This window comes from Hippocampus guttulatus, chromosome 5, assembly GCF_054856545.1.
Source record: "Hippocampus guttulatus isolate MCC_2025c chromosome 5, RoL_Hgut_1.0, whole genome shotgun sequence".
In the NCBI taxonomy this organism is placed as follows: domain Eukaryota; kingdom Metazoa; phylum Chordata; class Actinopteri; order Syngnathiformes; family Syngnathidae; genus Hippocampus; species Hippocampus guttulatus.
Window position 1 is genome coordinate 13901991 of NC_141265.1, and position 19577 is coordinate 13921567.

At 44.9% G+C, this 19577-nt stretch overlaps 1 protein-coding gene across 7 annotated transcripts; it reads left to right on the forward strand.

Annotated features, from left to right (window-relative positions):
- Positions 1-891: 891 nt before the first annotated feature.
- On the forward strand, positions 892-19441 carry atxn2 (ataxin 2). 7 transcript variants are annotated; one of them, XM_086110674.1, is made up of 26 exons: positions 892-1180; positions 4859-4889; positions 5803-5862; positions 6198-6269; positions 6843-6993; positions 7737-7751; positions 10158-10312; positions 10403-10494; positions 11226-11414; positions 11487-11659; positions 12735-12995; positions 14119-14304; positions 14416-14589; positions 14663-14764; positions 15228-15298; positions 15376-15707; positions 15797-15860; positions 15950-16096; positions 16319-16336; positions 16743-16815; positions 16917-17110; positions 17246-17372; positions 17461-17640; positions 17726-17931; positions 18638-18815; positions 18884-19441. In XM_086110674.1, the coding sequence occupies exons 1-26, from the start codon at positions 1086-1088 to the stop codon at positions 18910-18912; spliced, it is 3375 nt and encodes a 1124-aa protein (XP_085966800.1). In that variant the 5' UTR covers positions 892-1085; the 3' UTR covers positions 18913-19441. The 7 variants fall into 7 exon arrangements, with proteins under 7 accessions (XP_085966800.1, XP_085966801.1, XP_085966806.1 ...); XM_086110675.1 differs by having other exon boundaries at positions 16743-16809; XM_086110680.1 differs by having other exon boundaries at positions 10188-10312.
- Positions 19442-19577: the final 136 nt, after the last annotated feature.

Below are 19577 nucleotides of genomic sequence, written 5' to 3' on the forward strand. Positions count from 1 at the left end.
CTATAAAATGTATAAATAAATAAATTACATGTATTAAGTACGGTGGGGAAAAAAGCACATTGACGGGCCAAAACATAGGTATGCCGCTCAAAAAGTCTCACAATTTAGGGAAATTCGTCAACTTCTTGTTTCGTTTGTTGTGAACGAATGACGTCCACAAAATAACTGGAACGGTAACAAAGTAAATCTGGCAACGTTCACTTGAGTGATGGCATTTATCTTATTCACATTTTTCCTCCTGTTGTCCACGCGAGGGAGACAAGATACAGCAGTCACCGATATTTATGGAATTATTCATGTGTATTACAATGCATTTAATTTCTAATAGTTGATTCGACGCATGTTGCGTATGAATTACGGTACAATAGAAGCGCATGTGTATGCGGTGTGTTCGCCGGCTCACGTGGATGCCGCAACACAGCCTTGGTGGACTTCCTGAAAATAGTCCCATTAAGTTGTGCTTTTGTTTCAAATACACAAGTATAGTCGTGATTGTTTGATTTAAACGCGTCGTTTGCTGTCCATTTGCGATAACCGTGCGTTGTCGTTAAATGTGGTAGGGTTATATATTTCCGTTCCTTCGGAAGCCAAGTGCCGCTACGCATGTCAAATATCCCTCCGCTCTTTTTTGTCCCCTTTCAGACTGTTTTGGTCTTTTCGATGTTAGCAACGGAAACAACCCGAGACAGCACTAAAAATCAAATTTCAGATTACAAAATCATTTCGTTCGGATTCACGCAGCACGTTGGCAAGAGGTTTAACGCCAGGATTTATTTCAGCAGAGCCGTTTTCACGGGCTGTCTTTTTTTAAGTCGCGTTTTTTCCCCTTTTCTTTTAAAAGCAATTGTACAGGGTGCTAATTGGGCTCGACTAGCCCCGCTAGCTTGTTAGCATAGCATCTTCAAGACAGGCACGTTGACATTAGCCTGCTAGCCACCAGAGCTCGGGACTCTGCTAACGGCGGGGGCTAACAGTCACAAAACCAACCACCACAAACACACACGCACACCGTTGTCTCGTCGTCGTCAAGAGAATTTGCGGTGTCAAGCTGGTCATTTTAGGACACCGCTTTTTATGGGCTCGCCATGTCAATGAAGGCCGGTGGAAATCGCAGCAAGCCCGGCGGTGGCAACGCCGCTGGTGCCGGAGGAAGCGGCGGGGGACGACAGAATCTGGGCAGGTCAGTGCAAATTTCAATCATTCAACGAAGTGAACAAATACAACGACGGGTTCTCGTGCAGTGGTCCGTTTTCCCGACGTGTTCACATTTCGCCGACCATGGTGTCGTTATTTTGGGATGACATGCCCGTCTTGTGCTTATTTTTTGATGGGGGGGAAACGAGTGTGAGGGCCTTTCGACGTGATGGTCACCCAGAAAGCCACTGAGCTAGCGCGGCCTGTCCGTTCGCCCTACGTAGTACACATTAACATCACCATTTCGAATTGATTAATGCATTTTCAATCAGTCTTTTCCCCACCAGCATATTTCCATACTGCTCCTTTACGATGGCTTGGTTTACGCTGATTAGCCTCTTGGCAGTCAGTAACTGAACGCCCTGGCCTCGCTAATCAGTCGTTGCCTGAACGCATCATTTGACTGAGTACTTCCATTAACATTCATGTCGACCGATGCTACATTTGTATTTTTCCTTTTCAATTACACCAACTAGGGCGGAGGGGTCTGTGTGTGTAGGTGAAGAAATGGTCGAGTAAGCTGTTTGTCAACCTTGACGTCGCCCCGCTCATGTGAAATAATCATGTCCTTCAAGTGTGACTTTTAAACGCGATGCCCAAGGATCGGGTGATCGCATAGCTGTCAGCGAAATACATTCATTTCAGCTCGGCTTCTTCACGCACTCACCGGCATAGCACGCCCTGTTTGTTCACTGCGCAGCTTTCAATTGAGGCCGTCTTTAAAAAAAAATTCTACATTTAAACGCGCACTGTAAAGCAGGAGGCCTTTTATTCGATTTGTACATTTGTAGATTTATACGAGTTGATATTAGTGGAAAACGAACCTTAAGTTTTCACTTAAAAATGTTTAATGATAGCTAATGTCTATTGATTAATATTGAAGGCGAGTGAGCTCGCATGTGATTGCATACCTGGCCACGTTCCAGTCGCTGAACAAGGTGCATTCGAGGCCATGCTCAAAGAAGAAGGTGCGTTTTAGGCTGTTACTCCAGTTTTAAGAAATCAGCGAATTTTACAGAAAGATGAATGTGCATCCAAGGACATACTTAATGAATGAAGTGTATTCTAGGAGGGCGGCCCGGTAGTCCAGTGGTTAGCACGTCGGCTTCACAGTGCAGAGGTACCGGGTTCGATTCCAGCTCCGGCCTCCCTGTGTGGAGTTTGCATGTTCTCCCCGGGCCTGCGTGGGTTTTCTCCGGGTGCTCTGGTTTCCTCCCACATTCCAAAAACATGCATGGCAGGTTGATTGGACGCTCTAAATTGTCCCTAGGTGTGTGTGTGGGCGTGGATGGTTGTTTGTCTCTGTGTGCCCTGCGATTGGCTGGCAACTGATTCAGGGTGTCCCCCGCCTACTGCCCGAAGACGGCTGGGATAGGCTCCAGCACCCCCCGCGACCCTAGTGAGGATCAAGCGGTTCGGAAAATGGATGGATGGATGTATTCTAGGACGTCACAAGAAGAAGTCGGTGCCTTTTACATGTGGGTGGTGCATTTGAGGACACAAGCAATGAATGTGGATTTTAGGATGTGATTCTAACAATAAAGTGCATTTAACCGGAAGAAAAAAGGTGCATTTGAGGTCGCTTCCTGAACTTGACTAAGAATACAGTGAATTTTAATTAAAAGATTAAGCTGCATTTGAGGAAATGCATAAATGGGTAAGAGTGCATACTAGAGTAGGGGTGGGTGATATGAGCAAAGAAAAACAAACAAACAGAAAATGTGATAATGATAATTTAATGATACTCTATAAGAAATATTGCAAATTTGCACTTTCTTCACAGAACAATTATGAACAGACAGCATTTCTGAACCATAACTAATATTATTTTGACAGATGTCCATCTTGTCAAACTGATAGAGAAATCTTTGTCCGAGAAAAACTCTGACACAAACCCAGAATAAGTTCCAGGTGCGGCACGTGAACTTGCGTCTTGCTATTAAATTACTGAGATGAGGCATTCCTCCATATTGGAAATCAAAGTTGTGTTCCCTCGGCTAAGTCAATTGACTTGAATCCTGCCCGCTGCTTTGCAGAATGAAGACTTATTGCTTCCCTTTCCTTCGCCGTCTATGCTTGCTGATTTGCTGAATGAGCAGATGTGGGCCTTTTACAAAAATTTGACGGTCCGTCATCATGACTCGATCATTTTTTCCAAGCCGAACCAAACCGTCATCGTCAGCCGGTCAGTCTGTCATGTTATTTTAACTGCGCTTCCGTCATTGCTTCCGTCAGTAAATTTCACCGGCCCCCCCAGTCTGTCTATCAACAGTTATAATTTAAAGATTAAAATGGCTTACCTTCACCAGTTGTGGCCAAGGTTAAAATCCAATCTAAGTCACTTGTACTCCTGCTCCTGTCTATTAGTGCACGTTGTCGTCTGTTTCTTCTCCCCACTCTTTCGTCGTCTTGGTTCATAGGCGGATCACACCTCTGTGGTGCAGACTGACACCTACTGTACAGGAAGCACAAAGCTTTTCCGGACATAGTCAATGGAAGCAACCCAGCTTTTATTTCGCCCCGCAAACAAACACATGCGATAGAGGCGGGCATGTTTCTGTCAGTAGTCAGCAAAACGGACTGAGAGGTCCATCAGTACATGACCTGGTTAGTGATGAATACACTGATGGACAACACCCCACCCCTGTCAGTGGTTAATCTGTTATTCAAAGAAAAAAAAAAGTTTCCCGTCATTCATCAATCGTGAGTAAAACTTCATCTGTCAGTGACGGACGGACTGATGGACCTTCCGACAGGACTGACTCTCGCTGTGAATGAGGATTTCATCACGTCCTCCCATTTTGCAGTCAATAAATGGACGCAAACGGGAATGTATTTGAGACAACATAACTACCCGATGATCTAAAATTACACATGTTGAAAACAACTTATACATCGCCCACCCCTATTTTAGAGTGTTGCTATAATGTCAGAGTAAGATCAATCAATGACGTGACCATAAGAATATACTTCGATTAGGCTCTGGTCATATCGGAGGTCAGTTCAGATTTATTTATTTATTTATTGCCTGATTTCTGTGTGTGTCCATGAAAAGTGAGAGGCATTGCCATTTAGTGTGTAGTGTTCATTTATTGGTTAGGTGTAAGTCCTTCTACTGCTACCAAAGGTTGTGAGAAATTCCAGCTGCTGTGTTTGTTGCATTTCGGCAGCACGGTGGCTTTCATGTTCTCCCCATGCCTGCATGGGTTTTCTCTGGGTACTCCGGTTTCCTCCCACATTCCAAAAACATGCATGGCAGGTTAATGGAATACTTTTAATTTGTCTGTAGGCGTGATTGTGAGTGCGGACGATTGTTGTTTGTCTATGTGTGCCCTGCGAATGGCTGGCAACCGGTTCACGGTGTACACCGACTGCTGCCCGAAGACGGCTGGGATAGATGGCACGCCCGCAACCCTCGTGAGGATAAGCGGCTCAGATAATGGATGGATGTTGCATTCATATATCGCATGCTCTTAGGAGAACTGGATTAATTGCATTTGTGTGTACGCGTGCGGTCTACACTGCTTTAATCTTGGTTAGTGAACCACATGTCGGTCTCCTGGAATTTCTGTCACTCCCTCTAACGGAAACACTTTGATCACGCCACTTTGCTTGTAAAGCATTAGAACGAATGTTTGTCATTTGTGTCACTTTGATTTTCCAGGGGAAGACACAGTGGTAAAGGTCCTGCAGCGGTAAGTCGCCTGCTTGAACACTTTGCAAGCTTGTGGGTACACTGCTCAGTGTTTTGTGATGCTATTTGAATGTATTCTCTTCCTCTGCTAATGAGTCCAATATGGTGGGGTAAAGCAGGAAAATGTGATTTATCGGAATGATCAGATTAACATGGAAGTAAACAAAAGAACACATAACAAACCCAATCAAGGTGCTATGAGGTCAGTCTTTTTACATGCTACGTGCAGGTTTTGACTGGCAGTTTATTTTTCTTGTCGTGCGAATTTGCAAGGCAAAATGTGTTACTAGCTAGCTTCAGATATACTTCTGCTAGAATTCAGTGAAAATAAAATGAAGTAAATCAAGTCGTTCAATGCCCTCGCATGTGGGAAAAGGGAGCCTGTGTTTCAGGGCACTTTCAGCTGCTTTTTTTTTCTGAACAGGAAAAACACACAAATACAAAATGAGAACACTGGCAAGGAGCCACTCTGACTTCTTTTGTCACTCTCTAGGCCATGCCCCTTTAAGGCATACATCTGACACATGACTACTACAGTACTTCTAGTAATTACTCTTTATTAAACCAGTTTCTTTCTTTGCATGGTCTTATGTTTTACCTTTTCACATAATACATATTCTCTATAAAAACACATACCCAGATTTTTTTTTTTTATGGGGTGGGCGGAGTGGTAAAATTTTGTGGAATCGTCCATATAACATACACATTGATGGATGTATATTTCTACATTAATTCGAGAAGAATTGGATGTACGCTCTTGTTTACTTAATGCATTACTGCGGTATTAGATTGGTACTTGGTAACGGCCAAAAAAGCACTGTCATCCCTATTTAAAATGCACTGCAATAGGGAAAAATTGATTTCGGGATTGAATTAAATTTGTAACGGTGCACCTGTGTTTCTTTCCTTTTCAGGTCATTTTCAATGGCGTGTATGCAAACATGAGGATGGTCCACGTCTTGACATCAGTTGTGGTATGTTCGCTGCCAAAATAACCACATTGCGCTTTGCAGAATCATGTGTGACCTTGACGCAGCAGTAGCAGATAGCATTGTGTGACTCGTGATTTCTTGAAATGACTTAGTCAAACTGTAGTTTCCTCAAAATGTCCACACAGCAATAAACAAAGCCCGGGCGATTTGCTTAGGCAGCTGAGTTTGCTTGCCTTTAACACAATGCGCATTGATCAGTCAGCAGGGTGCTTCACAGCAGATGGTTTCTGAACGTGTCTTTGGAGCATGTGAATTGACTTTTGAGCATGTGAATGAATCAATGTTCACACAAGTGAAAACATGAATAATGATTACAGGGAACCAAGTGTGAACTGAAGGTGAAAAATGGAGCCGTCTATGAAGGAGTGTTCAAGACTTACGGTCCAGAGGTAAGGTGCCAGTCTGTTGTCGTTGAGGCTTACTTCAGAGGTGGTGCTGACGAAGTCCACTCCTTTCAGTCTGCACTTTTTCTTTTGATGCAGTACGCTGATAATTGAATGTTGTGACAATAGTTAGTGACGCAATTTAACCCTTTCAGGGACAGCGGTCACTACAGTGGACAGCTTATCATGTTATCAGTTAAACTGGGCTCAGACTAGGAGCCTCTCCACTCGGAAAGACAAGACAAGTCAGCCACCACACGTATCACGAACAACTTCAAAATAAAAGCGCAACAAGGCTTTGGTGCCCATGTATTATTCGGTTAGGTTTTATTTTGAAGTTAGGCCTTCTCACCACGTTGCTGGGATGTTGCACCAAATGAACAGATGCTTGAGGCAGAAAAAAATACCTTGAGCACTTTTTGGGACTCAAGGCACTCAAATGATTTGAGGACGAGTCCCCCCCCAAATGGATGTAAAGGTTTGACTTTGGCTGAGGTCAATGCTTTACGAAGTGGAAATCTAACTTAGGGTGTGATATTTTTGTTTTGTCCCCCCCCCCCCCCCCATGTTTTTTCCCAGTGTGACCTGGTGTTGGATGCAGCCCACAGGAAGAGCCCCGAACCAAGCGCGGGCCCCAAGAAAGAGGACATTGTGGAAAGCATCGTCTTCAAGGCTTCCGATGTTGTCGCTGTGTCTTTTAAAGACGTTGACCTTAACTTTGCTCGGAAAGGTATGCCAAATATGTATGACCCATCAGCATTATTTGTATATAAACCCAATTTCAGTGAAGTCGGGACGTTGTGTTAAACACAAATTAAAGCGTAATGCAATGATTTGCAAATCATCTTCAACTTGTATGTAATTGAGTTTTAATTGGGTTTGTACATACACTCAGCCTTGTTGATATAAGAACTCCTGAAGCATTCACGCTGCGAAAAGGTGACTTTGTCACTTTGCATTCACTCACCAACAACCACACGACTGAGTCAGTCAGTGCATACACACAACACGCCGTATTGATCTGTGTGTATTAATGAGCAGGGACTCGGCTGATGTGTCTGCTCTGAGAGGCTGCTCGTTGAAGACTAATGCGATCCATCGATTCATCCGAAGCGAAGGCACTCAATAAAGACTGAATGATGCCGTCTAATTCATCTTGACCTATACAATTCTGTTTTGAGAAATATCGACTCTGTGCCAGGCTTTAGTCTGAAAATGAGCAGGTGCAACCGTGTGGAGTGTGTAAGGGGCCCCGATTATGACGGCAGTATTTCTTAACGTGTTGACGTACACAATCTTCCATGTTGAATAGCATCATTGCCAATATCATCGATATTTTATGCTCCTGTATGTGAGCCTGTGAATTTAGCTGTACAAAGAAATGTTGTGCAGGTCGCGAGTAGTTCACCACTCTTTCATTCTCTCCATCTTCTCACACTTTTTTCACCTGTCTTTTGCTCTCCTACGGTCTAGTTTCCTCAGACACAGGTAACATGTTTGTTTTTATCCTCACCCCGTTCTGTCCTGCAGACTGTCTCGACTTAATAATCAAACCTGTCGCAATCGCTCGTGCTGCTGCTTATAAGCTGAATGGTGATTCTTTCAAGGTTTTCTGCTGCTTCATCTTGCGGCTTAAAAAAACAGAATCAAAAACAGTGGAACCTCCAAAGTCAACTGCCCTTCAGGCCGGAACCTTCATTTCCCCTCACGTTTGAATACCATAATTTCCGGGCTATTGATGGCACCCGAATATAAGCCTTATAATTTAGTTTATTTAAAAAAACAAAACAAGATTTTGTATGTAAATAGGCCATAGTTTGAAATTATTAATACACTGTGTAAATTGTCCTTCAAAAGCTGTTATTTTTTTCCTTTTTTTGGTTTTTCCTTTACCTATGTATTGTACGGTCTTCCGGAGGGATGGGTTCTGAGCTTCGGGACTAAATTGGCCCCGGGGTTGAATTTAAAAAAAAAACTGCAGTATTGATAAGCTCCACCTAGAGCTGCTTGATTATTGTGGGGGAAAAAATCATTTAAAAAAATAGGAGATGGTCAGCACATACCTATCTGGGTTTTTGTGACATCTTACGTAAAGCCTTGGCCTCAGTGAACATGTACAATGGGGACGTGGTGAAAATATTGGCAGCACGAAATACGCTAGCTTAGAGAAAAATATTTGAGAGCTGCACAATACGTCTTGAGTTTCAGCCACTGTGATTCATGGCGTTTAGAGGAAATGTCAGCATATTGCGTGAGACCTCACCGCAGCGAGTGTCAAAGTGCTTATTTATTCTGTGCATGTTTTAAATTTTTTTTTTTTTTAACCACCAGTGCCTTGTCCTGAGGAGTTTAGAAAAGAGCATGGCAAGAGGAGATAAATGTCATACAACTAAATTAACGTCACTTGCGGTCAACGCACTAAAATCCTCCCCATATTCTTAGTTCACTTTTCATCAGTTCTTTGTTTTGTTTCTCTGTGGAACCAAAATCCATCTTGGAAAACCCACCTATTTTTTGTTTGTGCAGAAGTAATGCACCTCACTAAGAGACAAACTGTGTGTCAGGGAGGAGCCTAGTTTAGTTTGGGTTGTTAATGAAAATTATGGTGATTCTTCACTTGCACTTCCAGGCCAAGTCGAATCACCTGAAAGCCTTTTTGTTCTTCAACTCAATCTAAAATGTATTTGCAGTGATATTTAACTGTTTTGGGGTCATAGTTCGTGGTATGATTACAGTGTATATGGGAAATTTTTAATAATTTGTGTGCTAGTGAAAACGTCTTGTGTATTTTTGCTTCTCATGCATACGCATCAATTACTTAAAAGTTAAAGCAGAACCTGAAGCTATTCAGTGTTTAGCAACTTTTGGATTAGCTTTTAACACTCCTATACTGGTTGTGCATTTCACAAAGGCCTTATTTGGTCCCTGGAATATTTTATTTCCATTTTTACAATCGAAAATTTGAATATGTTTTAAGGTGCCCCGCGTCCTCGAGCTGTTTCTGTTTCACTTAAGAGGTTCCACTGTAGTTGAGCTTCATGTTGTTGCTTTCAGGGGAAGATCAGGCAGATTGCACCATCAAGCTTTTACTGGAGACTCTTGCAAAAGGTTGATCCTCAGTGCAGCTTAGACTTGGTTGTACTCGTGCCATCATGCTTCCATCTATATCGATTTATTTTTTGTAACTTGTAGTACCAGACTAATCATGAAATGGTAGCTATGATTTCAAATAATTCAGCAGCTCATGGATGAGAACACGCCCACCTGGCATAGCAAACCGACCATTTCATTTCCATTGAAAGCAACTCGTTGTAAACTGACTCTGAAAACATGAGAAAATAAAATGGCCCACTAACAATTGGGCTCATTTTCAATCCGTCGTCTGATTGACTGCAGTTTAAATGCATGCCTGCTTCACCCGTCCCCCCCGTCCCCAGCTTGTGTGTGCAACTTTAACTTCTTTGATGGACAGCAGTCGCAAAACATATCGGCCAGTTTTGCTAACATCAGTCCGACTAGTATAGGGACTATGAAAAGTAATGCCGCTGATGTGCATTATTCTGTCCACTGGTGGCACTTTTAACATGCATATTCTTGCTTTATTTAATGGCATTTTTTATTGATCAGTTTATTAATCGAGTGACAACACAATTAGTCATTTTTGTTTTTTGCCTCAATGATAATGACCACTCATGCGCAGATTGTTGGGTGACTTGATAAACACCAGCTCAGGAGATCTTTATTTTGTCTCGCAGGATATTATTTTTGTGAGTGGTTCCAAGTAGATGCGTCTTTTATTCCCCGCTCAAAAATCCTCAAGGCATGTGTGCTTTTTTTTTTTTTTTGCATAAGCGGTAAGCGTGCGTTTTCCCTGCCTACCTTGTGTGTTTGCAGAGCATAAAGGTGTATCCTTGCGTGTCTCAGATAACTTCACAGACTCTGCAGTGAGTGGCAGGATCAATGGCGAGCACAAAGAGAAAGATCTCGAGCCGTGGGATGGCGGCGAGACCCACAATTCTGACAGCCTCGAGTCACTGGATACCGATGTGGTAAGAAATAAAACAGCCCCAGCAAACACGGATCGAGGCCTCGCATTTTCCGTTTGGAGGAATTAAAAAGCAACCTCTTTCTTGTTGCAGTCAAATGGGTGGGACCCCAATGACATGTTCAAGTACAACGAGGAGAAATACGGTGTCTTGTCTACATATGACAGCAGCCTGTCCACCTATACGTAAGAATACCGTGTCCATGTTGATGCATCTCTTGTTACATTACATTTTCCTCTCTTTTGAGTGGTCTTTTTCAGTCTTTGATTTTGATGCATAGTATCACTAATTTAAGTTATAATAGTTCAATTTCACCCTATAAATATAATGGCGGTCAAAGCAATGGCTGCAGTGCCATTGTTTAAGCCGAACCATATTTATATGATCAAGTCCTTTGTTTTCCTAAAATTGTTACTTAAATATATTTTTCAAATTAATCATATTTGATGATATTTTTATGCATTTATTGCAAATAATAATGAAATACAAATAGTTAAAAAATATATATCTTAGAGTAAACAATTTTCATTTTACTAAGTTAATTTTGTAGGTGACAAAATTAGAAATTAGATATACAGTACATTTTAACCCTCCCCTTTTACTCAATTTACCAATGACCTAAAAATCCAATGTGGCCTTTGAGCAAGGACCTCCACCAAGGCAAAACATTTGTACTTTGAATCCGGACTTCCATGGATGTCCATCACTCACACATGTATCTTCTTGAATTTTTTTCCATAAAGATTTCTTGTCTCAACTCATTGAGAAAAAACAACAACTTTGATCCAGCTTCCAGATTTTTGGGTGAAATAGATTGAAGTGTTTTTATTATTCCAGATAACTAACAAGCAACACAATAGCAGTACAAAACATGTCAGTCACTATTGCTGTATTCTAACCTGCCTTTGTTTGCCAGTGTCCCGCTTGAGCGTGACAACTCCGAGGAGTTCCTCAAGAGGGAAGCCCGGGCCGCCCAGCTGGCCGAGGAGATAGAAGCCAGCTCTACATACATGGCCCGCGTGGCCCTAGAGAACGACGAGCGCTCAGAGGAGGAGAAATTCACCGCGGTGGTGAGAGGTGAAAGAGAGATGCACACATTAAGCAGGTGATACTTAGTTCACATGGTGACAGGTCCACCGCGCCGAAGTAGCATCGTATTGATTGCGTCTGTGTGCAGGGAGAACAAATACATTCCCCCGGGCCAGAGAAACAGGGAAGCCATGTCATGGGGGTCAGGACGCCAGAATTCCCCACGTCTGACTCCGAACTCGGCCGGGCCGTCGGCTCCTCGCGTGGGACTCCATGACTACAATCAGAGCCCGGGGGGCGACCAGAGGGTGGTGAACGGAGGTACGGATGGTCCGGCTCACACACACCTGTGATGCTTTGTGCTCCCTCCTAGCCAGCGTTTTCTTTGCAAAATGGCCGACACATTTTCAGGTCATCTTTGTTTTTCAATTTTCCTTTAGCACTATAAGTTTGTCATAGAAAATTAAAAGGAATAAAGAAATGTTAACCCTTTAAATGAATGATTTATTACTTTTTTTTTTAATGCTGTCATACTCACAATAATAATAATAACAATGGTCTGACATATGAAGTTAGACCGTTACAAATGGCACACAACGGACTAATTTGTGCAGCGGCATAAGAACACATCACAAGAGAGCATGAGCTGATACTGTCATGCCTTTTTTCCCATTTTCCCCCCACTTTTATAGTAAAGTACTGTTTTTCCTACAAATATTGATTGTAATTATGACATTTCAAGGTTACAGACGTTGCGCAATGAACTTCTTTCAACAACGGCGTCAGAAAACATCGACCCAGGAAGGCACGAATCATTACCGCCCTTCTGAATTTTTCATTTTCTTTACATTTATATGGCCTGGAAGTGGTTTTATTTATTTATTCTTTTATTCATTAAATACAACTATTAACTGTAATTTTCCCTTCTGTTTTTTTTTGTAGTCGATGCTAAGGTGATGGTCATTTTTGAGTGTGAACTTGAAACACTAGTAGTTGGCGACATAAACCTTTCATTTTTTTTCAATGAAGACGTTACTGAATGACCACCGCATTTGTTGTCGAAGCAGATGCTACAGTATGTTGTCTGTCATCGCTGCTGTAGGGGAGCGTTTGGTGAATTCACTGATGGCAGATGTGAATGTCTAGGCTGTTCGTCAGCGAGCGGGTGCCTTTTCAGATTGCCGTTAGAGTAATTGTGGTTTCGGTGTAGGAAGATAAGCTTGCATATTTTATTTAAGTCTGGGTGTCAAACTCATTTTTGGCGCGCGCCACATTTTAGTTACCGTTTCACTCAAGCGCCTTTTAGGTTCTTGCACTACTCTCCCTTTTTTTTTTTTCCATTTGAATTGCTCATTGTAGCGTGTCATCCTTGATCGTTTGTCCTTCCCTCTTTTAGGTTCGTCTCATTGGCCCTCACCCTGTCCGTCTCCTTCCTCCCGCCCCCTTCCTCGTTACCAGTCCGGCCCCTCCTCCCTGCCTCCTCGGGCCACCACGCCTACCAGGCCACCCTCCAGGCCCCCCTCTCGACCTTCCAGGCCTCCCTCTCATTCATCCCACCCCTCCTTTACCTCCTCCTCCTGCTCTTCCTCATCCCCCTTTCCTCTCCACGGGTCCTCGTCGCCGGCCGCCACTCTGCCCAAACGCATGTCTTCAGAAGGTACCCACGTCAGTGTGGCGTCGACCTGGGCAAAGGCATGAGTTGAAGGTGGTCTTACCCACAGTGACGCTTACCAAGTCTAAAAAGCGAGAACTGCTTTCAAAAGTAATTTTGCCCAGGTCTAGTGTGGATCAACAGTTAAAGATGAAGTTAACTTAAGCAGCGTGATTTAGAATATTGCTTTAGGTATCAAGCATTTTTGAAAGTGCGAGACACAAGCAACACTCGACCTAAATTACCCCTTAAACCAATTTGACGGCGATCTCCTAGAGGGCATTCATTCAAGAATAATGCCAAAAAAAGTTTTTAAAAATGCATATCTCCTGTAGGAAAAAAAGAAAAAAATCATGGATACGTCTTTCCCCTTATGAATGCCAGGGATGGCAATTTTCCGCGGATACGCGGAAATCCACCGTTTTATTTCTTAAATTGATCATTTTTGTGAATCGTCTAAATCCGTTGAGAATTTTTTTTTTTACCTTATCGTCGAGTTTTCACGAGCTCTCCCGATCAGTCTTTCCATCTTCCGATTGTAAACAGCCCTGCGATTGGACGCGTATGATGTCTTACTTGTTGTGATTGGTCGCCCCGTCCAGGCCACGCCCCTTTCCATTTTTTCATCACTAGCCATTGCCATCCCTGGAATGCCCACCACATGGAATCTGAATGCAGCTGCTATGACAAATCAATGCAGCAAATGGCATTGAATTTTTGACATTTGTAAATAAATGGATATTTCTGAACGTTGCAAGTCAAAGACTTTGTCTATGAGCCCCTGGAGCTTATCATCCATGAAACGACCAGTGTGTACCTGGTTTGTGAATTTATTTTCTGCCCCAGTTCTGTCAGTACATTGCACTCAAGGGTCACTAGCTCAGAAGCTGCTCAACTCTGCTTGTTAGCGAATCTGTTCAATGACCTTTGCCCCCCCCCCCCCCCCAACCTCCCACGTTGCACTTTCTGTTCACCTGGCTGCGGTTTGAGATGTTTGCCGTGTTTGCGTGTGGTTCAATCACTTCTCTGGTACTAACAAGCATGTCCCAACACTCGCGGTGTGACTCCCGTTGACCTTTCCGCTTGGGCTCTTCTTTCAAATGTCTTTTTTTGTCTTCTGTCCTCATAGGTCCACCGCGGATGTCTCCGAAATCCCAGAGGATGCCCCGTGCTCACAGAGTGCCGCCCAGCCGGACCACTGGGATGCCGCCGGCGGTGGACCTCATTTCTCACACGACGCCCGGAGACGTCCCAGTGACTCCGGCGAACCGAGGCAACTCCTCGGGAGGAACCTGGTCTTCTGTCGTCAGTGGAGGTAAACATACTTTTGTCTCAACAGCCAAGCCATGATGCCAGAAGGCCAACTGTGTTAGCTCGCGGAATTGCACACATTGTTCTTCCCCGAAAAATCTCTTCTCCTCATCAGCTCACAGACCTCGCTCCCCGCGTCAGAACAATATGGGCGGAGCCTCCCCTTCCTCCGCCTCTCTTCCTCAGACAGGAACAGCTCCTGCGGAGTCTTTCGCCACACCGACGTCAGCTTCCTCCCCGACCGCTCCGAGCCCCGCCCCCAACATGGTCGCCTCTCTATCGGGAGATGGTAAGGCTCCAAGTGAAGCAGCTGTCACAGCCGCTTTATCACGTATGGGCTGTAACATGGAAGTGTGTTACAGTTAAAGAAAGTCGTGTCCAGGAGACGAGACAAACATCCCCCAAAGCCAACAAAGACGGCATGAAGGACAGTTCTTCCAATATCAGCAGACCAGTGTGCAAAGGTAGTCTTAATCTTGACCGTCTTTCACCCCTGAAACTTTGGACCTGTTTTGGTTTTCTAGTTTGACGGACAACCGAAATCAGTGATTCCCAACGGTTGAAAATTGTTGCAATTTTAAACTCATTGGTCTGAAAGTGGTTACTTAAAAAAAAGTATCTTTGCTCATCGATCTATGTCACTGATGTTTAGTTTACAGGTCGGTTAATTAATTCAGCTGGAGGGCAAAATGTGCAATTCACGCGTTGCCATTCATAAAAGAGAATATTAGCTTTGTGTCAAGCTAAATGAGATCACATTTTAAAAACATTTGTGAGTATATTGAGATTAGATCATTCTTTCCGAACGTTTCGTGACATTTTTATTAGGTGCTGTCGCATGCAATTTCTCTCGTGTAAAATGTGTGCCGTGGCGCGATAAAGGTTGGGGAAACCCTGCCCTGAAATGATCTTTTCCTTCGCTCGCAGGTCTCCCCTCCTTGGCACTTGACCACAGGAAACAAATCGACAATCTAAAGAAATTTAGTGAAGATTTTCGGGTGAGTGTCTCTTTTGGTGCGCTCCTGAATCATTGTTCATTTTTCGTACGACTTGAAGCTCTTTGTTGGTTCTTCAGTTGCAGTCGAGTTCCAACCCGGATCCCGCCTTCGACCACATGATCACCAAGCCTCCAAGAGACTGCGCAGACAAGCCCACCGACCTTGCCTCTTTGGACAAAGCCTCCTCAAAGAACCCCGAAGACCGCGGCGGCACCACCCCATCCACGGGCGGCGCCGTCAACGCGAGTAAGCCCGGCAGCCCTGCCGCACTGTCCCCGTCTCCTTCAGGGACCGAGCAGAAGAGGGCGGGGCTGGACGTGACGTCGCAGGGGGTCCAGACGACGGCCATGTCAAATTTTGGTGGGCCCAAGCATGAAGAAAAGGAGGAAAAGAAGGAGGCGGTGCAAGAGTGAGTGAGCCCGTCCATCTGAAGGAGGCTGTCGGGAACGGTGCAATCATGCCGATCCGAATCTTTATCTGCTGCTTTCCTTCATGCAGTCAAGTAAGAAAGTCCACCTTAAACCCCAACGCCAATGAGTTCAAGCCAAGGTTCAACACGCAGGTGAGCGCAAAGTCACCTGCGTTATCTGAGGAACTCGATGGGCGTTTTGAAATGAACACCTTACCGTGTCGTCCCGTGTCTGTCAACAGCCCAAACCAGCCAACACCCCGACCCCCCCGCGACCTCAGGGCCAGGCCAGCCCCTCCATCCTGGTCCAGCAGCACCCAACTGTCTACGGCCAGCCGGTGTGCTTCCCCCAGATGTATCCTCTCACACCAGTGAGTCCCGGAGTACAGGTGAGACTCGCAGCTGACCCGGCTGTGACGCCCTTTGACACCAATGTTCCGCTGGAGTGTAAATGATGATGTATTCATCTCGTGTTGCTTTAAGAACAACTTGGTGATCCAACATCAGACACATGTAAAGACACGCATTTTTCCTTTTCTCCCCCCTGCTCCTCATCCTCTCTCTCTCTCTCTCGCTCTCTTTCTCTCTCTCTGTCTCTCTTGCTCCATTAGAAAAGCATAATATGGAAGGTTTGTGAATTTTTCCTAAAATTTTCTTCTACTTTTTTAAAAATCCTTTTATTTACTTTTTTTGGTTGTTGTTTTGTTCAAGCCCAATTAGCTCTGAGATGTTTTGCTTGCTTGTCAATTTTAATGCATTCAGAGGTTGGTTTGCCAACTTATTGCAATTCATCTCTTACCACTTTAATTTTCAAATTTCTGCTAAATGTTTATTTCTGCTGCAGTGCATGGGGTTTATTTAGTGAAAGCGAGGTGTTAAAAAAAAAAAGTAGAAAAGTAGAAAATGCATGCAAGTCCAGGTAAGATGAAGCCTACAGTCTGACATGTTTGTCCTTTATTTTTTCTTAAACTGTGAATAGAAAGAAAAAGAATTCCCTCCCATCGTGTTTTGATTTTCTTGATCCTTTCCATGCAGTCTCCAGCGATGTACCAGGTGCAGATGCCACACATGACCGTCAACCAGTCTAAACCGTACAGACCAGGTAAAGGTGAGAACAGCCTGACTTCTCTCCTCTTCACACGTAACCCCCCCCCAAAAATGGCGTGATATTCCAATGGCTCGTGGTCCCACCTTCTTTTCCTTGGCCAGTGCCCAACATGACCCAGCAGAGGTCGGACCAGCACCACCCGCCGGGCACGCCCACCCTCATGCACCCGGCCACGGCGGCGGGGCCACCGATCATCACGCAGAGCCCGGCTTACTCCGCCCAGTACTTCACATGCAGCCCGCAACAGTTCCCTAGTCAGCAGCTGGTTCAACAGATGCCACACTACCAGTCTCAGGTCTGTTTACTCGAAGAAGCATTTACATACACGCATACATTGACAGATGAAAAAGAACGGCCGTTGGATTTTTTTTTTTTTTTTGGAGGAGTGTGTTTGCCACCCCTCCAAAATAAACATTGGTTTCTGTTCCAGGCACAGCACGTGTTCAGTCCTGTCATGCAAGGCAGCGCCCGCATGATGGCGCCGCACGCCCACGGCCAGCCCGGCTTGGTGTCTTCCTCCACCACGCAGTACCCAGAGCAGACACACACCATGTATGGTAAGTCCCGCCCTCTCGCCGCATCCCACAATGCATCTTGACAACGTTACGTCTCATGCCACCTTTCTGGGTTTTTTTCTTTCTTCAGTGTCTCCTGGCCCCATGCCCCAGCAGTACCCTCACCCTAGCGCCACCTTGCACCCCCACCCGCAGCACCCTCAGCCCTCCGCCACGCCCACAGGCCAAGGGCAGCAAGGGGGCCCACCTCAGCACGGAGGACCGGCCGCCAGCCCCGTGCAGCACCCGCAGCACCCTCAGGCGGTAGCGGGTGACGACATTTGTGCCCTTCCGAGAGCTCCTTTGCGTCGGCTCGCTCGGTTCACGTGACTTTTGCTTCTCGTCCCGCTCCTCAGCCGCCGCCGCTCAGGCCCTTCACCTGGCCAACCAATCTCAGCAGCCCATGTACTCGGCTTTGGCCCCCACGCCGCCCTCCATGACGCCGGGCCCCAACCCGCAGTCCCCGCAGGCGGCCTTCCCGTCGGCCCAGCAGACTGTCTACATCCACCCGCAGCAGATGCAGCACGGCTACAACCCCAACCACATGGCCCACGTGCAGCAGGTAAGCACAAAACACACACGGTAACAATCTGGCAACAACCATAAAATATATGCTCCAGGAATTACAGACGGTAAGATCATAAGTCTGCACACCCCTGTCCAAATTCCAGGTGTTGTTTATATAAAAAAGGACACCAATATAAATCATTTCACAATGTTTCCATCATCGTGGCCGATAACCTGTACAACTCAATTCAAACAAACCAAAACATTTTTGATATGAGAGGTAAAAATGAACACCTGAGAACAGTGTACAGTGCTCAAGGCTGCGACCAATATGCTCGCACATGCGCTCAGCTTTTCAGTTTGCTGGTTTAAAAAAAAGAAATGTCGTATTAACACAAGTGTGTGCTTTTAATTAAGGTCCTACCGACTAATTAGCCAGCCAGTTCAAATGGCCGATTATGGCCCTTATCTATAAAAGTACTGCGCAAGTCAACTACATGCATTTTCCAGACCTTTTTTTTCCCCCTCTCATTTTAAGATTGAATCCAACAGACAATCATCCATTGCTTCTTCCCAGCATTCGCGTTCTTAGGAAAAAGACATCCCCATTAAAAAAAGGAAAATGGAAGTACAGAACACGTAACTTGTAGTGTTCACTTGGGGCCATCAACGTGACCAAATGATGGCAGGATGTTGTCAAGTTCGCCGAAGCCATCTCGGGGCCAGAGAGGCCGAAGCTGACCAAAGTATCTTTGTCGCAGGCGCACATGCAGTCGGGCATGGTGCCATCTCACCACGCGCCGCCCACCCACCCCCCGATGATGCTGATGGCTACGCAGGGCCCCCCGGGTGGCCCTCAGCCTCCCATGGCGCAGACAGCCCTCAACCATATCCCTGTCTCTTCCACCACACCCTTCTCCTACCTGGCGCATCCGCAAGGTAAACATTGAAAACAAAACACTTGTCTTCTGTTGGCCCACGTTCACGTTGTCGCGTGGCTTTTGCAGTGCAGCCTCATCACCAGCAACAGCTGTAGGTGGCAAATAGATGGCGCCGGTGAGCAGAAACTTCGTTCATGAAGAGGATGAGGAGCCCTCCTCCTTTTTTCACCCCTCCTCCTCACCCGACCTGTTCCCTATCCACTTCCCTCCCCTTTTCCTTGTTCCCCAGAAAAGGCAATAAGAGAATGTTAACAGGTTGACGATGCAGTGATTTGTTTTAAGAGAAAACTAATCTATGAACGAATAATTAAACTGGAACTCTTGTCTGCACCTTGTCAGGGTGGGGGGGGAAAAAAAGCAACCCATTTTTGGACAGTATTAATGTTACTGTTGTATCGCTGATGCTGCTACAAGACAACAAGTGTCTAACCAAACTAAAAAAACAGCCAGCGACAGGGAAAATACAACAAATGTGTTTATTTATGACAAAAACAAAAGATGGTTATCGCAACCCACCTCTCACCTGACCCTAATGTAACTTTTAAGTTAAAGCTTTTACTTTGTAGATAATATAAATAATTTAAAAAATGAGCCAAAAAAATAAAAAAAAGTTTTAAAAACTGAGCTGAGAGCTGTGTGTGTGCTTCTTGCTTTATTTAAACCCTAAAACTACACATTTGTATTAATAGCAAACGGTTCCCCGCCCCCCACATATCACTTTTCCTATATTTTTCTTGAAAGTGCATTTTTCTGATGTAAA

Excerpts from the sequence above, each read along its gene's own strand:
- atxn2 (XM_086110674.1), top strand. The coding sequence starts at position 1,086 with ATGTCAATGAAGGCCGGTGGAAATCGCAGCAAGCCCGGCGGTGGCAAC. Across the intron at positions 14,765-15,227 it reads CAGCAGACCAGTGTGCAAAG|GTCTCCCCTCCTTGGCACTT; the intron begins GTAGTCTTAATC and ends CTTCGCTCGCAG. Across the intron at positions 15,861-15,949 it reads AGCCAAGGTTCAACACGCAG|CCCAAACCAGCCAACACCCC; the intron begins GTGAGCGCAAAG and ends GTCTGTCAACAG.